This window comes from Gastrolobium bilobum, unplaced genomic scaffold (genome assembly GCF_033153095.1).
Source record: "Gastrolobium bilobum isolate Gb01-03AN ecotype WA unplaced genomic scaffold, APGP_CSIRO_Gbil_v1 utg35143, whole genome shotgun sequence".
Lineage (NCBI taxonomy): Eukaryota > Viridiplantae > Streptophyta > Magnoliopsida > Fabales > Fabaceae > Gastrolobium > Gastrolobium bilobum.
The window spans coordinates 3390-24060 of NW_026895148.1; the positions used below are offsets into that span (position 1 = coordinate 3390).

Sequence of the window (20671 nt, forward strand, 5' to 3'; positions counted from 1 at the left end):
AGTATGTAGTACATACAATATGGTGAGGCTGTGGGTGAGGTGCAAGCGGTGTTCCTTGTACTATCTGTAGGTAATAGACGTATTCCTGCATTTCTCTGGCCAGTAGAATAGTATTGACACACATGGCATGAATATCTATTGCACTGCATTGAGTTTTGGAACTTATATTGAATTACTGCTTTTGGAACTTATATTGCACATGTAAGTGAGCTTGGGGTGGAAGATCCTTGAGGACCTCTTGCCTCACTGAGATTTCTGTTTAGAGATCTCACCCCACGTTTGGGGCACTATTTCAGGTTCAGGTAATGTTGGGGTTGAGACCTCAGGCGGCAGGAGGCCGGAGCTGAGTTAGATAATGCTTATTTATATGCTGGCATGTTGGATGCTGGATATGCTTGTTGCTATTATGCTTTTAGCTTCATTTATGGTTATGGATTATCTGGTTGAGACACTATTGTTATGATGTTGATTTAGTGAGCATGGGGATTGTCCATGCCACATAGACTTGATTATGTCTTGTTTTATTTGGAGTTGTAATCATGTATATTGTCCGGACTACGTGTTGTAGATCCGTGACGTTAGATACTCAATTGATATTTATATATTGAGGTATTTCAGTTAGATGTCTATTTGCAATTTACATACAGGCGATGTTTTTAAGAAATTGATTAAGTAATCAACTTGGCTAAGTATAATGACGTCATAATTGAAAAGAGAAAGATATTCCACATTTTTTTAATTAAGCGTGGCTTAATACGATGATATGATAACAAACTGGATATATACGGGGTGTTACAATATGCATGTGTTGTTTCACCTAGACGGTAAGCCTGTGTATGTAGGAGACATACCATAGGGTGTTTCTCTGGGTGGGTGCAAGAGGTGTCTTGCACTGATTGTAGGTAATAGACGTATGTAAATCCTGCATTTCTCTGGCTAGTAGAATAGTTGACACACATGACATGGTTATTCTGCTGCATTGCACTGATTTTTGGAACTTATATTGTAAACTGCTTTTAGAACTTATATTGCACATGTAAGTGAGCTTGGGGTGGAGAGATCCTTGAGGACCCCTTGTCTTACTGAGATTTCTGCTTAGAGATCTCACCCCACATTTGGGGCACATTTTCAGGTTCAGGTAACTCGGGGGTTGAGACCTCGGGCGGCAGGAGGCTGGAGCTGAGTTGAGATATTTGATGTTGTGCTGATATGCCTGGCTGTTATTATGTTTTATTGCCTTTATATCGTTTTATGATTTGAGACTATGTTGGACTTTGTTGCCTTATTTGGTGAGCATGGGAGTTGTCCATGCCACATTGATTGACTATGTTTTATTTTAGTATTGAGTTGTATAATTGTATCAGGATTATGGTCCGGACTACATGTTGTAGTTCCGTGACTTAGATACTCACTTATTTATGTATGAGGTTATTCAGTGTATTTAGCTTTATTGCAATTTGTAGATACAAGGTATGTTTTGATGATAACAAAGTGGCAACAACAAAAAGAGAAGTGCATTGATCAATAGCGAAAAGCATCAACCATATGTGGATATTGAAGATGTATGATGTAGCCACACAAGAAGAGTGATGTCATATCAAAGTGGCAAGATGATTGGATCAAGAGCAACACCAAGATTAAAGACCACTAACCATGGACAAGAAGTCAAAGCATAAAGCTAAGTCTAAGCATTGCCATAAGACATTGTCATATCCATGGTCAAAGCATAAAACTAACCATGGTCAAGCATTGTCATATCCAACAAGTCAAAGCATCAAGTTCAAGAAAAGATCCAAGACACAAGACATAAAGCTAAGTCTAAAATCATTTTTGGAATATATCTTTAGGACTTAGAATATATGTGAGAGTATATGATAGATTGCATTACATGAGCTCAAAGTTTTTCTCAAAGTAAACATGTTTTTCAAATTGCATAATCAAGATGTTTTGCAAACATGTTTTTCAAATCCATAGAAAAGATCCTTGACATATTTTATAACTTCAAAACATATTTTTTTTTTTTGGTGAAAACTTCAAAACATATTTATCAAGTCAAGATCTTTCACAAAAAGTAGTTGGAAGCAAGCTAAAACACATCTGAACTTAAAATTTATTGCTTAATTTCGCTTCTGTCTTCCATACACTTTTTCGTATCTAAGATGATGGATTTGGATCTTGTGTTCTTCATAAAAGTTGTAGATTTATCTTTTATTTTTCCAACAAGACCAAGATCACATCAATCCGACAAGTATAACTCAAATTATAGCCAAAGTACGAAACAATGTTTTTGCTGTCAGTTGGGAATCAATTACCACAGCGACAGATCTCAACGGCTATAAAATGGCTAAATTTTCAAATGAGATCCCAACGGCTATAAAACGACTAGTTTTCAAATGAGATCCCAACGGCTATAAACGGCTAGTTTTCCAACGGCTATAAACGGCTAGTTTCCCAACGGCTATAAACGACTAGTTTTCCAACGGCTAGTTTTCAAACTGCTATAAACGGCTAGTTTTTGGAAACACTATATATGCATTCCAAATGACTCAAAAACATTTGAGCATTATCTCTACACACATTATGCATACCTTGAGAGCTTCTACACTATCACTTGCATATTCTTTCATATCTTTCAAAAATCAAATATATTTGAGCTCATATCTTGAAAATCCATATACCCATAGTGCTTCAAGTTGTATATCCACACTTTGAGAGTGTATATTCATTTCAAAATATTTTCCCATTGTATTCTTGAGTTGAAAGGGTTGTGAGACCCATTGTTTGAGAGGTGGCCAAATACCTAAATAAATTTGGAGTGAATTGTAAGGTTACCAAGTACCCGTAAACTTGGAGATTGAAAGGTATCCAAGAACCCGAAGTCTTGGAAGATTGTAAAGGTTTGTCAAGCACCCGTGAAGCTTGACCATTAGTGAAAGAGTTGATCAAGCGGCTTCAGTCTGGACGTAGGTCACAAGTGGTGGTGACCGAACCAGGATATATTGTTTTAGCAATTCTCTAAACTCTAAACTCTTTATTTCTAGCACTTTAATTGCTTCTTTGATATCTTGTATGTGCTAGCATCAACTCTATAATTGTGATATATTATATGTCATGGATTGTCTGAATGTATTGATTAGCTTTCCATATATCAATGTTTGCTTTAAATAATTATTTAGAAACTAGAAGGGGGCTTTTGCAAAAATTTTATAATACTCAATTCACCCCCCTCTTGAGTATGGAAGCCATATTCCTAACACAATTTACATACAGGCATTATTTTGAAAAAGCATTAAGTAATCAACTTGTTAACATTAATGACATCATAATTGAAAAGAAAAAGTTTATTCCGCAATTTTAATTAAGCGCAGCTTAATACGATGATATGATAACAAACCGGGTATACACGGGGTGTTATATCAAGCAAGATCAAAATCGAACTTGATATTTTGTTGTTTAGTATTACTTCTATTCAAGATTTTTTTTTTCTCAATTTTCTTATGTATCCCACACTATAATCCCAACTTCTAAGAATACGACAATCTTATTTTAATTAATTTGAATTCTCGGTAGAAAAGAACATCTCTTTTCTGTTAATTTATTCCCTATCAATTCTTCAATTATTCCCTACCAATGTCTATTGGGCATAATTTTAAGAAACATAAATAATTTAAACTTTTGAAAAAAGCTACAAATATTTGCAACAAATAATTATTTATTATTATTAATAACTCAACTAAAATGAATGACTATTCAGTGACCAATGATCATCCAATTTTTGCATCGTAAAAGAATGTTTGCCATTAAGTATTTTATATACTATTACTTGGAGAATGTGCGCAGCATTCTGTGCATGTTTCTCACTACTTTCTGTATTTAAAATTGTTAAACCTATTAATAATATTTATTATTATATCTATTGGGTGGAAAAAATATTTTATTTTTAAAATTTAAACTTTATAAATTTGAATTTTGAACTTGATAGGAGAGACAAAAGTTCAAGATTTAATGTTTCTCATTACTTTCTGCATGAGAAATTGTTAAGCATATTAATAATATTTGTTATTATGTCTATTGACCTTAATTATTATACCTATTAGGATTAATTATAAAGCTGGAAAAAGATATATATAATAAATTTAAATTTAATATAAAATTATTTATTAAACGAAAAAAATTAAAATTATAAAAATATATATATTGTTGAAAAAAATAATTTAAATTTGAAATATAATCGAAAAAATAAGAAATGACATATGTATACTTTAAATAAAATAAATTAAAATCGTATCATAAAATAATGGTACAAAAAGAGCAAAAAAATTCCGTACAACAAATTTAAAAAAATAATAATTAACATAAAAATTTCAAATATACATGTATAAAAAATTTAAAATATATATATATATATATATATATAACAAAAATTAAAAGAGAAAAAAATAATTTTTTAAAAGTATGTATAATTAATACAAAAGAATTTAAAATTTTAATTTTAAAATTTAGTATAAAAATTAAAAATGACAAATATCGTTATGTAGAAAAATAGAAAAAATTAATTACTATAAAAATGTAAATCTTAATTTAATTTATTAGAAATAAATTAAACTTTCATTCTTTTGACGTAAAAGTGTAATTAACACAATTTCCTATGTCGTGAATGATTAACTAGAAGCTATTACTTGGAGAATGTGCACAGACCTTTGTACATGTTTCCACTACTTTCTGCATAGAAAATTATGAAGTCTATTAATAATAATTATTATTATGTCTACTAGGTGAAAAAATATTTAATATTTAGAATTTAAAATTTATACTTTTTTAAATTTGAATTTTGAACTAGATAGGTGAGAAAAGATTTACTATTTAATATTTTTCACCATATTGTGCATAAGAAATTGTTAAGCACATTAATAATATTTATTATTATGTCTATTGGACTTAATTATTATACCTATTAGGATTAATTATAAAACTTGAAAAAAGATATATATAATAAATTTGAGTTATTATAAAATTATTGATTGAAAGAAAAAAATTTAAAATTACAAAAATATATGTATAGTTGATAAAAAATAAATTAAATTTGAAATTTATTTCAAAAAAAGTAAGAAATGACATATTTATACTTTAAAAGAAAATAAATTAAAAACTTAACTTAAGAAATTAATACAAAAAGATAAAAAATTTCCGTACATGTAATTTTAAGGAAATATTTAATGTAAAAGTTTAAAATATACATGTATAACAAATTTAAAAAAAAATATATAAAAATTATAAATTAAAAGTGAAAAAATTTATTTTTAAACAAATTTGTATAATTTATACAAAAGAATTTAAATTTTAAATTGTAAATTAAAATTAAAAAATTAAAAAATGACATCTATAATTCAGTAAAAGACGAATTATAAAAATTTAATCACTATACAAATGTAAATTTTAATTTAATATATACAAAAGAAATTAAACTTTTATTCTTTTGATGTAAGAGTATAATTAACACAATTTTCTATGTCGTGGCAATGAATAAGAGTGTATTTAAAATTCAAATTCAAATTTTCTATAGTAATTAAAAGAAAAAAAAATTAATTACTATAAAAATAAATAACTAGAATTTGTTACTTGCAGAATGTGCACAAACTTCTATGCATGTTTTTCACTACTTTCTGCATAGAAAATACTTAAGTCTATTAACAATATTTAATGTTATGTTTATTGGGAGTGAAAATATTTAATATTTAAAATTCAAATTTTTTAAATTTGAATTTTAAAATTGATAGGTGGGAAAAGATTGAGCATTTAATATTGCCCACTACTTTATGCATTGGACATTGTTAAGTATATTAATTCTATTTATTATTATTATGTCTATTGGGCTTAATTATTATACCTATTAGGATAATTAATTTTGCTGCTGCAAAAAATTAAATAAACTAAATATTATTTTGTTAGAAGCTTTGGAAAATAATTTTTGCTAAAATATTATTTTAATAGTATTTATGATTACATGTTTCCAACCTATTGATTAGTTCCATTAAAAATGTATTTTTTATTTAAAAAATATGTTTAGAAGCTTATAATAATTAGATACTTTTTTAAAAAAACTAAAACCTAAAAAAAGTAGCTTTAATATTTTCTAAAAAGTTTAAAAATACCTTCTAATTTTTTAACTTCTAATCGTTTGAAAAAATGAGTAATATTAAATGCTACTCTACATGCTTGTACAAAATGTTGATAGGAGGTGGCAAAATGGACGAGGTCCGGAGGGTGAGCCTACCTGCTTGCCAAATGGGCTGGTTAGCCTGCCAACAAGTTTTTCCAAAGAGTTTTGACATAATATTTTTTCCGTCAAATTTTTTTATCGAAATTTTTTTTTTCAAACATTTTTACGAATTTTTTTTACAAAAATGTGTTCCATAGAAAATTTTGATGGAAATATTTTTTATCAAAAAAATTGACGAAAATATTTAGTTGAAAATTTTCGATGGAAATGTGTTTCGCTAAAAATTTCTAAGAAATTTTTTTTTGACAAAAAGTTGAACGAAATTTTTTTTGTCGAAAACTTTCGCCGAAATTTGAAATCTGTAAAGAATTTTGATGAAATTTTTTTCCGTCAAATTTTTTTTATGGAAATTGTTTTGAGGGAAATGTTTCATTCGAAACTTTCGACGAAATTTAGATTCTCTAAAGAATTTTGACAGAATATTTTTTCCGTCAAAATTTTTTATCGAAATATATTTTGTCAAAAATTTTTACGAAACTTTTTTACAGAAATGTGTTCCGTTGAAAATTTTGATGGAAATATTTTTTATCAAAACCTTGACGAAAATATTAGTCGAAAATTTTCGATAAAAATGTGTTTCGCTAAAAATTTCGAAGAATTTTTTTTTTGTCAAAAAGTTTAACGAAAATGTTTCCGTCGATAACTTTCGCCGAAATTTGAAATCTGTAAAGAATTTTGATGAAATTTTTTTCCATCACAAAAATTTGATGAAAATGTGTTTCGTCGAAATTTTTGATGAATATATTTTTTTGTGAAATATTTTGACGAAATTTAGATTCCGTAAAAAATTTACATTGTTAACTTTCTATATTCAAGTTTCTCAATGCCCCATCCACGGTTAAATTCGCATGTCGAAATGGTCAACGTGTCGTGAATATTGACCGTGTGTTCGACACTGTGTTGGTGTGTCGGACATGGACACTTGAATTTTTTTTTTTTCATGTCCGTGCTTCCTTGAGTACAACAGTCATGCAAAGATACTAATACTATGTTTGGGAGTTTTGAAAGAGACATGGCGTGTTGGTTCACCATGGACTGAAAAAGAGAGTATATCACACTTTTGAAGGGTATGTCTAGGGTTGGCTAGTAACCCGCCAAAAATAAATCTGGTTGGGTTGACAAAAATGAGCTCCCAACTCGAGCCAATGCAACTCGGGAAAAAACGAGCCAACCCGCAGGTTAAACGGACCAGCTCGCGGGTTGAGTTTTTATTTATTTATAAAAAATACAAAATATAATATGCAAAAATAGACAAAACCCACACATGTTGTCATCATCTTTCTTCCTTCTTTAAACCTAAGTCCCTAATCTTCTCACATCCCTGCCATTTTTATATTGTTAGGCTATACTGGCTCTGTTTGGTTCAAATATCTTACTCACTTGGTAGCAAGTGGTTCTGATTGTTTCTTGATGTTGGTGCAAATTTGTTGTGAAGAAAATTCAAAACTAGAATATTTTGCTTGTTTCTCATTTTGCAACCCTTTGTTTAAGCTGATGGAAGCCACATAGTTGGTGTATTAATACTACAAGTTCATTTAAATAGGTTGAAAACGAGCCAACCCGCGAGCAATTTTCGAGCCAACCAACGAGCCAATTTTCGAGCCAACTCTCTAGCTATTTTTTCAAGTCAACCCACGAGCCATATTTTTGAGCCAACCCCAACCCCTCTCAGGTCAGGTTGGATTTTCTGGCTCATTTTTTTTTCGAGTCAACCCTAATCTGACTCGTTTTTTTTGGTTGCATGCGGGTTGAGCCGAGTCGAGTCGATTTGGCCCGTTTTGCCAACCCTAGGTAGGTCTTCTCCATTGTTTTCAATTCAAAATGATAAATAATGGAATGGATTAGATTAGAAATATAACTTCTACTATTACCCCCTTTAAACTAATTAATATATGAATAATATACATTAGATGCGACAAAGATAAGAGTTTATTGTTGTTTGGATATTTTTGTAAAAAAAGTATAGAATTCAAAGAATTCAAGTATCGTTCTCTTCGAACGGGAAATTCAATTTCTTTCGGTTATTCTTTCTTATTTTCTTGAATGTAAATGTAATGGCTTTTTCAATGGAAATTGTATTTTCTAAAATGCAAACTAAGTAAAAATAGTAAGAACAGATTTAAATGAGTTTTGAATCAATATTAAAAATCTAGAATTCTGACTTCAATGACTTTTTCCTGAAAATTGCATGTCTGCGTTTTAACTGCTGTAGCACTTATAATTGATGGAATCTGACTTTTTGTAGAACCTCACTAAACTTTTCCAAATTCAGTTTGTGAAATGATTCAAATTAATCCCTTAATCTTGAATCATTTTACTGATGACTTGTAATCAAATTCTTTCCTAGATTATTCCTAATCTTGAAAACTTGAATTAATGAAAAGCATAAACTCAAATTTCCCAATACAAGTTCATGCAATAATCTTTAAACCCGTTCCCATGGAACTTAAACCAAGAAATATTCACTACTCAAACATCAAGCACATGGACAACAGTTCAGATTATTAATGGGTACTCATCATCTCCATCAGAATTCCAGAAAAAGGATTTAGCAATGCATGTTGAAAAATAAAGCAAAAACAAAATCTGAATTAACAGTAAACATGATTTTTTATTCTCAAAGGAAAGAAATAGTAAAAGTAGAAGGTAATAGACCGATAAGGTTCTTCACGAATTCAAAATGTAATACTATGAAAAGCTTAAGAACAGAGAAATAAAACCACGAGTTGCACTGAAAGTTGGTCTTCTTGAATCCCTTCAAGAGTGGTGTTCTTCCTTGTGCATTCGTCTCCAAGAAACTCTAAGAAAACTAAGCGCTCAATGTAAAGATTCTGAATACAACTAAAAAAACTGAGTTCTCTTTTTAACGCCAAAAAATCTCTCTTCTCAGTTCTGAGTTTTTTTTTTTTTTTTACAAAACAAAGACTTGTATTTAAGCCACAGCTTCAAATGTTTGCTGTTCGTCAAATCAAAAGAGCATCCAATGGGTGTCACTTTGCCATCTCATTTCCTTCTTTCATCTTTAACTGCCATGTGTCCTTTTCTGTGATAAGAAATGAAAATAATTAGTGAAAATTTAAATTGTCCTTTTTTCACTTCTTTTTACCAACTTGGGTTTACTCTCTTATATTTGGCCCAATTTCACCTGCATTGTGACAAAATCAGCCCATAAAACATAGGATAATTACCACTAAATTAAGTAGAAATTAAGACTAACATTTATAATTTAAATTAGCAAGTGGTCAAATATTTGAGTGTCATGTCGTGTTGAGACCGTCTCATCCAATCAAATACAAATCATTAAATCATATTTATGCTGGGACAGAAAATAATTTAAGAATGATCTATCAACATTTTGTTTTTTCGAATAAAAGGATTTCCAATAGAGAAAGAGAGCATAATTTTACAGAGCCAGGGACATAGGAAGGAAATCCCTCATCAGTGGATTCCATCTTGCTCATGCAGATTCCCATGTAAGGGTCACATGACAAGTAGAGATTCTTGAGCAGCACGTCATTGGAACCTTCAGAATTATAGTACTTTCAACAATGTTCGTGTCTGTTTCCTTAGGAGAACCGGAAACATAGTCCTTTAGAATCACTTGTTTATTCTTCACTTGTGCCATCTTAGTTTCTTGTAAGGCTTGGTTTCTAGCCTTTATATTTTGTTGAGATATATAGTTCCACATTGGTTGTATGAACAACTAATATGGAGTTTATAAGGCTTTGGGCACTTTCACCCTTTGAGCTAGCTTTTGGGGTGGTGTATCCCAAGGTTCTTTACATGGTATTGGAGCCTCGCCGCGCTCCATTTTCTCTTGTGGGCAACTAATGTGGCCTTTATAAGGCCTTGGACAGAGCTAGCTTTTGGAGTGGTGTATCTCAAGGTTCTGTATCAGCTGCCCCCTACTTTCTCTTGTGGACTTTGTGTATTCCAAGGTTCTTTACATGGTATCAGAGCCTCGCAGTCCCCACTTTCTCTTGTGGAGTTTTTTAGCACAGGTAGGCCGGGCCTGTTGCATTGTCCACTCTTCAAGCCTAATGGGCTCTTGTGTGAGGGGGCGTGTTGAGATATATAATCCCACATTGGTTGTATGAACAACTAATGTGGAGTTTATAAGGCCTTGGGCACTCTCACCCTTTGAATTAGCTTTTGGGTAGTGTATCTCAAGGTTCTTTACATTGTTATTTTCTCCTATATTCTTTTTCTTTTCTTTTTTTCTGGAAATGGTCTTCTTTATATTAAATGAAAAATAAAATTATAGTTAAATAAAAGTAAATTAATGTTAATAATTTTATAATTATTTATTTTAATATTTTTTTCTTTTTTTTATTACTATTAATTTATCTTTATATAATTATGATTTTCTTACATGTCCATAACATGTTTTATTTAACACTACAAAATTTACTCTCTTTTTTGAGATATATTACTCTCCTTACATATAAGATATCTTCTCTCATGTTCTCTCACTTCGATTTTTGTACCCCACTTTTTTTTTTCTTGTAATGATGGGATCCACTTATTTTCTCTCTACAACATAAGATAACTATCTTGTGTTAAATGAGACTAATAAAACCCACTTTTTTCCCCTCTTGAGAGTACTTTTTTTTTTGTTGGTATTACTCTTATGGCACGTATCACTTTTTTTCTATATATTTTTTTGGATAAGGGAGTATGTACTCTCCTACCGGCTACCACAAAAAGTATGCTCGTTGGTGACCGTACGTTCTTCTTTTATCAGGAGAATGCCTTTGCTGTTTTGACAACGAGCAATTACATTATTTATATAATTTTTTAAAATATTTTTCCCTTCACGTATAACACAATAATTTTTTAACAGAGAATAAAAAATCTCTATCAATCTCATTTACGTTCAACAACTTTAATTAGATGAATTATAATATATAAATAAAATTAATGGCTGAAATTTGAATATTTTATCCTACCATAAATTAATCATCTTCTTTTCTAATACTGTTGAGCTAATATATATATATATATATATATATATATATATATATATATATATATATATATATAGAGAGGTAAGATCTTTTGACAGCGGTGTCAAATTTGAAATTTAACACCTCATTTGAGAGCCGTTCGATAAAAAAAGATCAGCGACTCTGATTTGTAGGCATGTGACACCATTAATCTTTTTTGATTTAACGGCTCTCAGATGTGGTGTCAAATTTGACACTAGTGTCAAAGGATCCTACCTCATATATATATATATATATATTGAGAAAACATTTCTACAGTCACTTTAAATAAGGTTATTTATAGCTACCTAAAAACTACGTCATTTTGATTAATGAAGGGTGTTTCTGTAATTTTAGGTGAATTAATAAAGGGTATTTCAATAAAATGTATATGATTAAATAATAAACAAAATTACAAAAAAAAAAACCCTTCATTAATTCACCTAAAATTACAAAAACACCCTTCATTAATCAAAACGACGTAGTTTTTTGGTAGCTGTAGATAACCTTATCTAAAGTGATTGTAGAAATAATTTATATATATATATATATATATATATATATATATATATATATATAGAGAGAGAGAACTTGCAAAAGTTTAGATTGACGAGAAAAAATGCAAAGAAAGCAATGCGAGAAGCTAGAGGCAAGGTTTTCGACGAGTTGTATAAAAATCTTGGGAGCAAGGATGGTGAAAGAGGTATTTATAAACTTGCAAAGATAAAGGATAAGAAAAGTAAAGACCTCACCCAAGTTAGATGCATCAAGGATGAAAATAAAAAACTTCTGGTGAGAGATGAAGATGTAAATGAAAGATGGTTGAACTACTTCAACAAGCTGTTTAATGGGGATGGAGATACAAGCGAGGTGGACTTGGAGGACGCATATAATGATATGAATAGAAGATTTGTATGCAAAATTAATACACATGAAGTTAAGGAGGCTTTAAAGAGGATGAAGACTAATAAAACCTTGGAGCCTGATGGTGTCCCTATTGAAGTGTGGAGAGGCCTAGGGGATGTGGCAATAAAATGGTCGACCAATCTTTTCAATAAGATTCTCCAGACAAGTAAGATGCCTGATGCTTAAAGGAAAAGTATGATTATGCCTATCTACAAAAACAAGGGAGATCAGAATTGTTCAAACTATAGAGGCATTAAGCTAATGAGCCATACTATGAAGTTGTGGGAGAGGGTTATTGAACATCGCTTGAGGAGAGATACCAAGGTTTCTGTAAATCAATTTGGATTTATGCCAGGAAGATGTACCATGGAAGCCATTTTCTTGATGCGACAACTTATGAAAAGATACCGAGAAAAGAAGAAGGACTTCCATATGGTGTTCATAGACCTTGAGAAAGCATACGATAGGGTTCCAAGGAAAGTTTTATGGTGGGTTCTAGAGAAGAAAAATGTTCCATCAAAGTATGTAAAGGCAATCCAGGATATGTATGATGGGGCTACTATATACATGTGTAAAAGCTTGTAACGGAACATCAAGTTATTTTCCTATCACGGTTGGTGTACACCAAGGGTTGGCTCTAAGTCCTTATCTCTTTGCCTTAGTTATGGATGAACTAACAAAAGATATTCAAGAGGAAATGCCATGGTGTATGCTTTTTGCAGACGATATTGTGCTTATTGATGAGAGCAAGGAGGGTGTTAATAGAAAACTTGAATTGTGGAGAAGCACATTGGAATCCAAAGGATTCACATTAAGTCGAAGCAAGACTGAGTATCTGAAGTGTGGGTTTTCTCTGGTACGAGATGGGGACCAAGAGCCCGTGCATTTAAGTGGTCAAGAGGTACCCAAAAAAGATGCTTTTAAATACTTGGGCTCCATTTTACAAAAAGGTGGAGAGATTGATGAGGATGTAAATCACAGAATCAGAGCAGGGTGGATGAAATGTCGCAGTGCATCTGGGTTTTTGTGTGACCGCAAAATCCCCCTTAAGTTAAAAGGAAAATTCTATAAAACGGCAGTAAGACCGGCAATGCTATATGGAGCGGAATGCTGGCCAGCACATAGGCAACATGAGCATAAGATGGGAGTAGCAGAGATGAGGATGTTAAGGTGGATGTGTGGTTACACAAGGATGGATAAGGTAAGAAATGAAGATATTCGACGAAAGGTCAGAGTAGTACCGGTAGCCGAGAAGATGAGAGAACATAGATTGAGGTGGTTTGGGCACGTGATAAGAAGGCCCCTGGATGCTCCTGTAAGAACAGAAGTTTGTTACCAAGAGCTCAACACAAAAAGAGGCAGAGACCGGCCGAAACTTACTTGGGGGAAGGTAGTAAAACAAGATTTAATGGAGTGGGATATAGATTGGCGGACGGTATGTCTTAGAACGGAATGGAGAAAAGCTATAAGTATGGTGGAGGGTTAGACCCGTTTTTATTCCTATGTCCCAGATGGTCCCTTTTTAGTCCTTTTCCCCTTCATTTCCCCCACTTCTTCTTGTCCCTTTCTTTTTTACTTTTTTTATTTTTTATTTTTATTTTTATTTTTATTTTATTTTTTATTTTTTTTATTTTTATTTTTTTTTCTTTTTCAACTGTTTTGTATCTTTCATGTGGGTTCATCTATATAGAATGCCACCGACCCCAATTAATTTGGGATAAAGGTGATGTTGATGTTGATGTTCATATATACTTACACATATATATATAATATAAAATATGATATCCCTTTTTTCTCCTAGATTGTCCCTTCTTTTCTAATGGGTTTGAATTGAAAAATGGAAATATTTGTACAAGTTATACCCTTTGTCACAACTTTGCAAAAATTCGAAGGGAAAAATACTTCGAAGATGAACCTGTACCTAGGCAATAGTAAGAAATTCTTGACAATATCAGGCCGGAATAATCTGTTCCTATTGAATAAGAATTTGAAAATGTATAATATTGTGAAAGACCCTTAAAATTTATCCTAATTCTGGAAATAAAAAAATAAAAGTTACTTGTCAAATATTTTTAAATAAATCGAGAGCCTATGATGCACCGACACTGACACAGGATACGACACGACACGACACGCCGACACGTTAATTCTAAAAAATGTCATATTTCGACATGTTAAGACACGTTTTGATATTAAATAAAAATTTTAATATATATATATATATAATATAATTTATATTTAATACATAAGAGTCCATAATAAGTTTTATAATCAATCAAATATTTAAATTTCATAACATAAATATAAATAAAAATAATTTTTCATGTAAAATTCCATAACAAAAAAAAATTTATAATTTTTTTTTATATTTAGTTAATAAAATTAAGATTAAAAAAAAACGTGTCGAAGCGTTGACCACGTGTCGGAGAAAGTTGACTGCGTGTCGAAAAAATGTGTCGGAACGTGTCGAAGAGTAGACCGCGTGTCCCCAAATATTGATCGCGTGTCCGTGTCGGACACGTAAATTTTTTTTCAAATCATAAATGCAACCATTTAATTAACTATAACAAATAAGCAATACGTAAAAAAATATTTAACGTATACTCTTAATGTACTAATTAAATATTATATTAAAATTATTTTTATATTAAAAATTATTTATTTAACTAATTAGATGTATTTAATAAATGATATAAAATATTCATTAACTACTTACAAAAATAAAAATATTCATTAACTAAGCAAGTAGATACTACAAGCAAATTCGCTTTTGTGTTTGTTAGCCGTAAAAAGAATCAAAAGCAAAGGCATACTCCCACTGTAAAATAAAGGCATTCAGTCTAGGTAAAATCATCTATCTTTAAATACTTGAACTATATTGAATATTGAACTGATTTGAGCATCGAAATGCCTTGCAGATATCTCCAAATTGCTCATATCCCAAGTAGCCCAAATCATTCATCTCATCAGGCAACCTTAGCATCACAACAAACTAACTTCTCAACAATCTTTCTCTTCATCAACATCCTTTATCTTCGATCGTGTGTGATCAGGCACAGTTCAATATTTGTTGGACTGATCAATAACTATCAACTATAATGAAATAGATTTAATCCAAGAGAGATTATTACTCAAATAAAAAAACACCTAAAGTTAATTATACCACCTTATTGGTAGAATATAATCTCCTACAATGCACCTTACGTCCATCTTCATAAGTATATTCCCATCAAGCCTCTCAGAGAAGGAAGGATGAGAGAATTGTTTGTAATTGTCCCTGGCACATTACTAATGAAAAAGGGACGAGAGAATTAAAATTGACGTGTTTTTATTTTCTCATAAAAAGAATACTTGTCTTCCTTTGTAATTATCCCTTATAATAAGTTTGTAATTTAATTTGATAAAGGAAATACAAAGATTTTTTTTGTCCATATGTACACGAAAGAGATATGACAATTTTTCAACTAAAAAAGAATGTCCTACATTAAAACTTATACCGAGTCATTTGGGGTTGGTAATAAGCAGCAGCAGACGTAGAAAATTTTATTTATGTCTGCACACTTAAAGACATATTTCCGAATTTTTTTTTTAATAAAAGTTTTAAATGTATTAAAAAATAAAAGAATATAAACAAGAAAAAAAAAACTTTAACTTACAAAATATATTAATAAGAAAAGAAAACAAGAAAATTTTAATACAAACAATTTTTTTAATACAAACAAGAAAAGAAAACTTCAACTTACAAAAAATATATACAATTTTTTTTTTAATGAAAGTTTTAAATGTATTAAAAAACAAAAGAATATAAATAAGAAAAGAAAAGAAAACTTCAACTTCAATTTTATTTTATTTTTTGAATAAAGTATATTTTGGATCCTCAATAAAAATCACGGGACTCAATTTAATCCTTTAAAAAAAGTAAAAGTCGATTTGTTGTCCCTCTGAATTATAAAATAGACCCATATTAATTCTTTTGAGAAACTAGTGTGGGTCTCCTTTAAATTTTAGAGAGACCACGATTTCGACTAACCGAGTGTATTTTGGAATGCTGAGTAATCACGAGTCGATTGTTTTTTTTTTTCCGTAAGAGATTAAATTGGGTCTCGTAAATTTTGTTTAGGATCCAAAAAATACTTTACTCTTTTTTGTTTCCCCAAAACTGTGTCTGCAATTGCATAGATACAGTTGCACAAATGTAGGTCTGCCCCTGGTAATAAGTGCTTGTCCCTTAGAGTTCAAATCCAAGTTCACCAAAAAAGAAGAAGAAGAAGAAGAAGTTCACAAGGCAACAGCAGTAACATAGAGACTGCTAAATTTTCAACAACAAAAAAAACAGAACAAAAGCTGATGACATAACAATGTATAGAAAAAGCAAATGTTTTTTATTCACGAGCAACAAGTATATAGTACATTGATACTGCCCACAAGACAATCAGCAATAAAAAAACATCATCATACAGTTCAGTAAGATGACTGCAAAGGTGATATAAAATGTTGCTACATTTTCAACCAAAAATCAGAACAAAAACTGATAACATAACAATGTATAGAAAAAGCAAATGCTTTTATTCACGAGCAACAACAAGCACTTGTTTTCCAACATTTAGACCACTAAAAAGGCCAACCAATGCTGCAGGGCCATTCTCAAGACCCTCAGCTATGTCTTCAACATACTCAATCTTCCCTTCTCTAATAAGAGGCAGGACAAACTCCAGGAATTTGGGATATAGGTGATAGAAATCAGCTACAACAAAACCTTGCATACGAATCCGCTTATATATGAGAGATGTCAAGTTTGTTACACCTTCAGGTTGAGAAAGATTATACTGTGAGATCATTCCACATACGGGTATGCGGCCATGGATTCTCATATTCAGGAGTACGGCATCAAGTGTCTTGCCCCCGACATTCTCGAAGTAAACATCGATGCCTTCTAGAAAGTGCCTGATTTGTATATTGACATACACTAGTTACTACTGTGTTTTATTACTACGGATAGTAGTGCAAATTTTAATGGCCATAAGAAAAGTTAATTTAAATATGTCTAATACAAAACTGTTAAGTACAGACCTTTTCAAAGCTTCATTGAGGTCAGGCTCTTCCTTGTAGTTAAAACCTCCATCAAATCCAAATTTATTCTTCAATAAATCCACCTGATTGAAAAATAGATACATTCAAGTGAAAGGAGGACTTTAGTATTTTTTGTTTCTAGTAAAACGAATCTATTACAGACCCTTAGTAATCATAATCCTTCACAACAATTTGTATCTATACAGAAATTTAGGAGAAAGACAAGTACTAGTGTTAATCTATGGCACAATTAAAAAAACCTCTCCCCGTTAAATCCCGATTAGCGAGGGTAGAGGTGAGGACAATCTTTATGCGCAGTCTTTACCCTTACATATTTGCAAAGAGATTGTTTCCTGGATTCAAACTTGCAACCTTTTAGTCATAGAGGAGCAGCTTTATCACTGCTCTAGGTTCGCCCTCTAATCTATGGCACAATTCATTTTGTAAATTTCTTCTTCCGCCTTCTTTGGATAAGGGGAAGGGATTTGGATAATAGTTTACTAGAGCAAGGGTATACATAATAGAGGATAATTTTTTTTGACATAAGTAACTAGATATTCCATTGACTAAAGGGAATGAAATGTATTTTAATTCCACCAATAATCATGGAATTTTTTTTTTTTTTAAAAAAGCATGCGAGATGTCTCAAAGTCTTCATTGAGAAATATATCTATTTAAAAGAGAATATTGCTCAAGCTCGGAAAGAAAAAATATTTTTATAAGCTAAATATATGCTGATAAGAAAAACACTAGTATTTTAAACTACAGAACAAATAAGGAATAGGTGATGCTGAAACAGTACCTTTTCTTTAGTTCCAGCACTTCCAACGACATAACAACCTGACAGTTTAGCAAATTGCCCAACAAGTTGACCAACTGCGCCAGAGGCAGCTGAAACAAAAACATTCTCTCCTTTCTTGAGAGAACCTACTTCAAAAATACCCGAATACGCAGTCATTCCTGGCATACCTGTGTTCAAAGATGAGCATACATTGGTCAAATCAAAACACAATAAAATGAAGAGGAAGAATGTATACTCAGAATATTAAAAAAATAAAACAAAAAAGTATAATATAAATTGAGAAGAGTTTACCATAGAGTTGTGGCTGCAATAGACATACAAAATATTAGCTATCAATTCCAAACGAACATAACCATGCTGATCAGCCGATTAATCCAGTGAATCAAAGATCAATTCAAGCCAAATAACTTTAACTGAACAAAAGAAGAAAATGGAAAAGGAATATAGGGAAAAGACAGCTAGAAAACCACATTCTACACCATAGGTTTCTTCTATGATGGCTAACCCATAATCTTAATGATACAAGAATATCAGGAGTCCAATTATCAAACGAAAACTTCATACAATGAAAAAAGCTACATAACTAACAAAAGCTTGCTAGCATGCTCGCCAATATTAAATCTGAAGAAGCAGAACGTATAATCAGAAAATAAAAACTAATAAAACTACAATTTAAACTCTATAGGCTCATTGGAGTTTATCACTGAGATGTGGCTGTGACAGATATACAAAAAAAGCATTGAGCTTTTGGTTCCAAATGAGCATAAAAGTCATTTTTTTTTTCTTCCAAAATGAAGCTCGTAATCCAGATACTCTGATGAATCAAAAGATCAATTCAAGCCATATACCCATCACTGAACAAAAGAAGAAAATGGAAAATGCATAACGAACAAACAGCCAGATAGCCACCACCTACGCAATAGGTTTCTTCCAAGATGAGGGTCAACTTATCACATAAAAATTCCATAATTTGCAACTTGCAGTTGACCTTGGCATCAATATCAAGTACATCATTCATTCAGAATCAATAAAAACTGAAATCATGGAATACATACAAAGAAAGGAGAAATATTTTAATGAATTAAGGAACAATTCCAGCCATACAACCTTCATTGAAAAAAAGAAGAAAATGCAGAAGGCATATAGGAACAAAATGCATCCTTCACATGAAAACTTATTAAGTTGAGGCTTGCAGATCATACAGACATCAGGTGCATCCTTCACTAAGAATCAATATAAATTGAAAATGTTGAATACATACCAAGAATTCCAGTATAGTAGGAAAGTGGAACATCAGTGTTCTCAATTTTGAAAAGTATTTGAGCTGAGGGGACCAAGCTATACTCTTCCCACTTAGTAACACCCCACACTAAATCACCTTTTTTATAATCAGGGTGTCCAGATTCCAGGACTTTAGCCACACCATATCCTCCTAATGGCTGCGATTACACACAAAATTATCAGTAGCTGCATAAATACATGCTTAAAATGTATTCTCAATGTTTCACATTCTATGATTAATTTCACTCTCAATTAAAAAAATAATAACATAAATACTAAAATGCTAATTACAAACTATAAAGTTTAAATTTTTAAGCACAAATCACACAACCCACTTCTTAATATGCAGCAATTCCCTCGAATTCTCAAAGTTCTCAGCAAACAAAACTATTTTATACAAAAAAATTCAAAATTTCAAAAAAAATTCAAAAAAGAAGAAGAAGAAGTTAAACAGCTAGAGTTAATATAAAATAAGATCCATGAATATGCTAGTTTAGTGCCACCATTGTTTTTCAATACCATAATCCAACACAAGTTACAATTTTTAAGTATGCAACTATACATTTAATCAAAAGGGTAACATTTTTTTAGCATATTTACTCAAAAGGGTTACATAATAGAAAACGTGACTTACAGAGGAAGGGTCATAGCTACGACCAAGAGAAGGGCCATCGGGTTTGTTCATAAGAATCCGCATGTATGGATCACAAGACAAGTAGAGGTTCTTGAGCAAAACCTCATTGGAACCTTCTGGAAGCTTCAAAGTTATGGTGCTTTCAACAATGTTCATGTCTGTTTCCTTAGGAAAACCAGAAACATAATCGTTCAGAATCACTTGTTTGTTCTTCACTTGTGCCATCTTAGTTTCTTGTTAGGTTGAATCTCTCTCTCTCACACACACACACACACACAACACAAAAGGATCAGCAAATTTATAAAGGGAAAGGAAAGAAAAGAGAGAAATAATGATCCCAAAATGGAAATGACATGAAGCCACAAAACGGTGTTGGTGACGGTGCGTTCTTCTTCGGTGTTATCAAGCCCGACCACGGGTACTGGTTACTTTGCACCGTTGACTAATATAAACATATAAATTTAAATATATTTTCCATATTTAAAATAAAAAATATTTTTTTAAAAATGTTAAACTATATATATATAGATATATATATATATATATATATATATATTGCATATATAATGTTTATATTAATTATAAAGTTGTGTACTAATATGTCCCTCATAAATCATGATGTTAAAGACATGTTTTAGTAAATCTTAAAAATAAAATCATGAAAAGAAATATCTATTTAAGTTTCCTACAATGCAGACACAGAAAAGACTCTA

General features: G+C 31.2%; 1 protein-coding gene across 10 annotated transcripts; it reads right to left on the reverse strand.

Moving 5' to 3' along the window:
• Positions 1 to 16564: 16564 nt before the first annotated feature.
• On the reverse strand, positions 16565 to 20362 carry LOC133295866 (NADP-dependent alkenal double bond reductase P2-like). 10 transcript variants are annotated; one of them, XM_061494815.1, is made up of 5 exons: positions 20106 to 20362; positions 19305 to 19482; positions 18044 to 18210; positions 17242 to 17324; positions 16565 to 17115 (listed from the first exon to the last, which is right to left on the reverse strand). In XM_061494815.1, exons 1-5 carry the CDS (start codon positions 20181 to 20183, stop codon positions 16737 to 16739), a joined length of 885 nt encoding a protein of 294 aa, XP_061350799.1. In that variant the 5' UTR covers positions 20184 to 20362; the 3' UTR covers positions 16565 to 16736. The 10 variants fall into 10 exon arrangements, with proteins under 10 accessions (XP_061350799.1, XP_061350792.1, XP_061350775.1 ...); XM_061494808.1 differs by having other exon boundaries at positions 20061 to 20362; XM_061494791.1 differs by having other exon boundaries at positions 17242 to 17309; positions 19959 to 20362.
• Between the last annotated feature and the right edge of the window lie 309 nt (positions 20363 to 20671).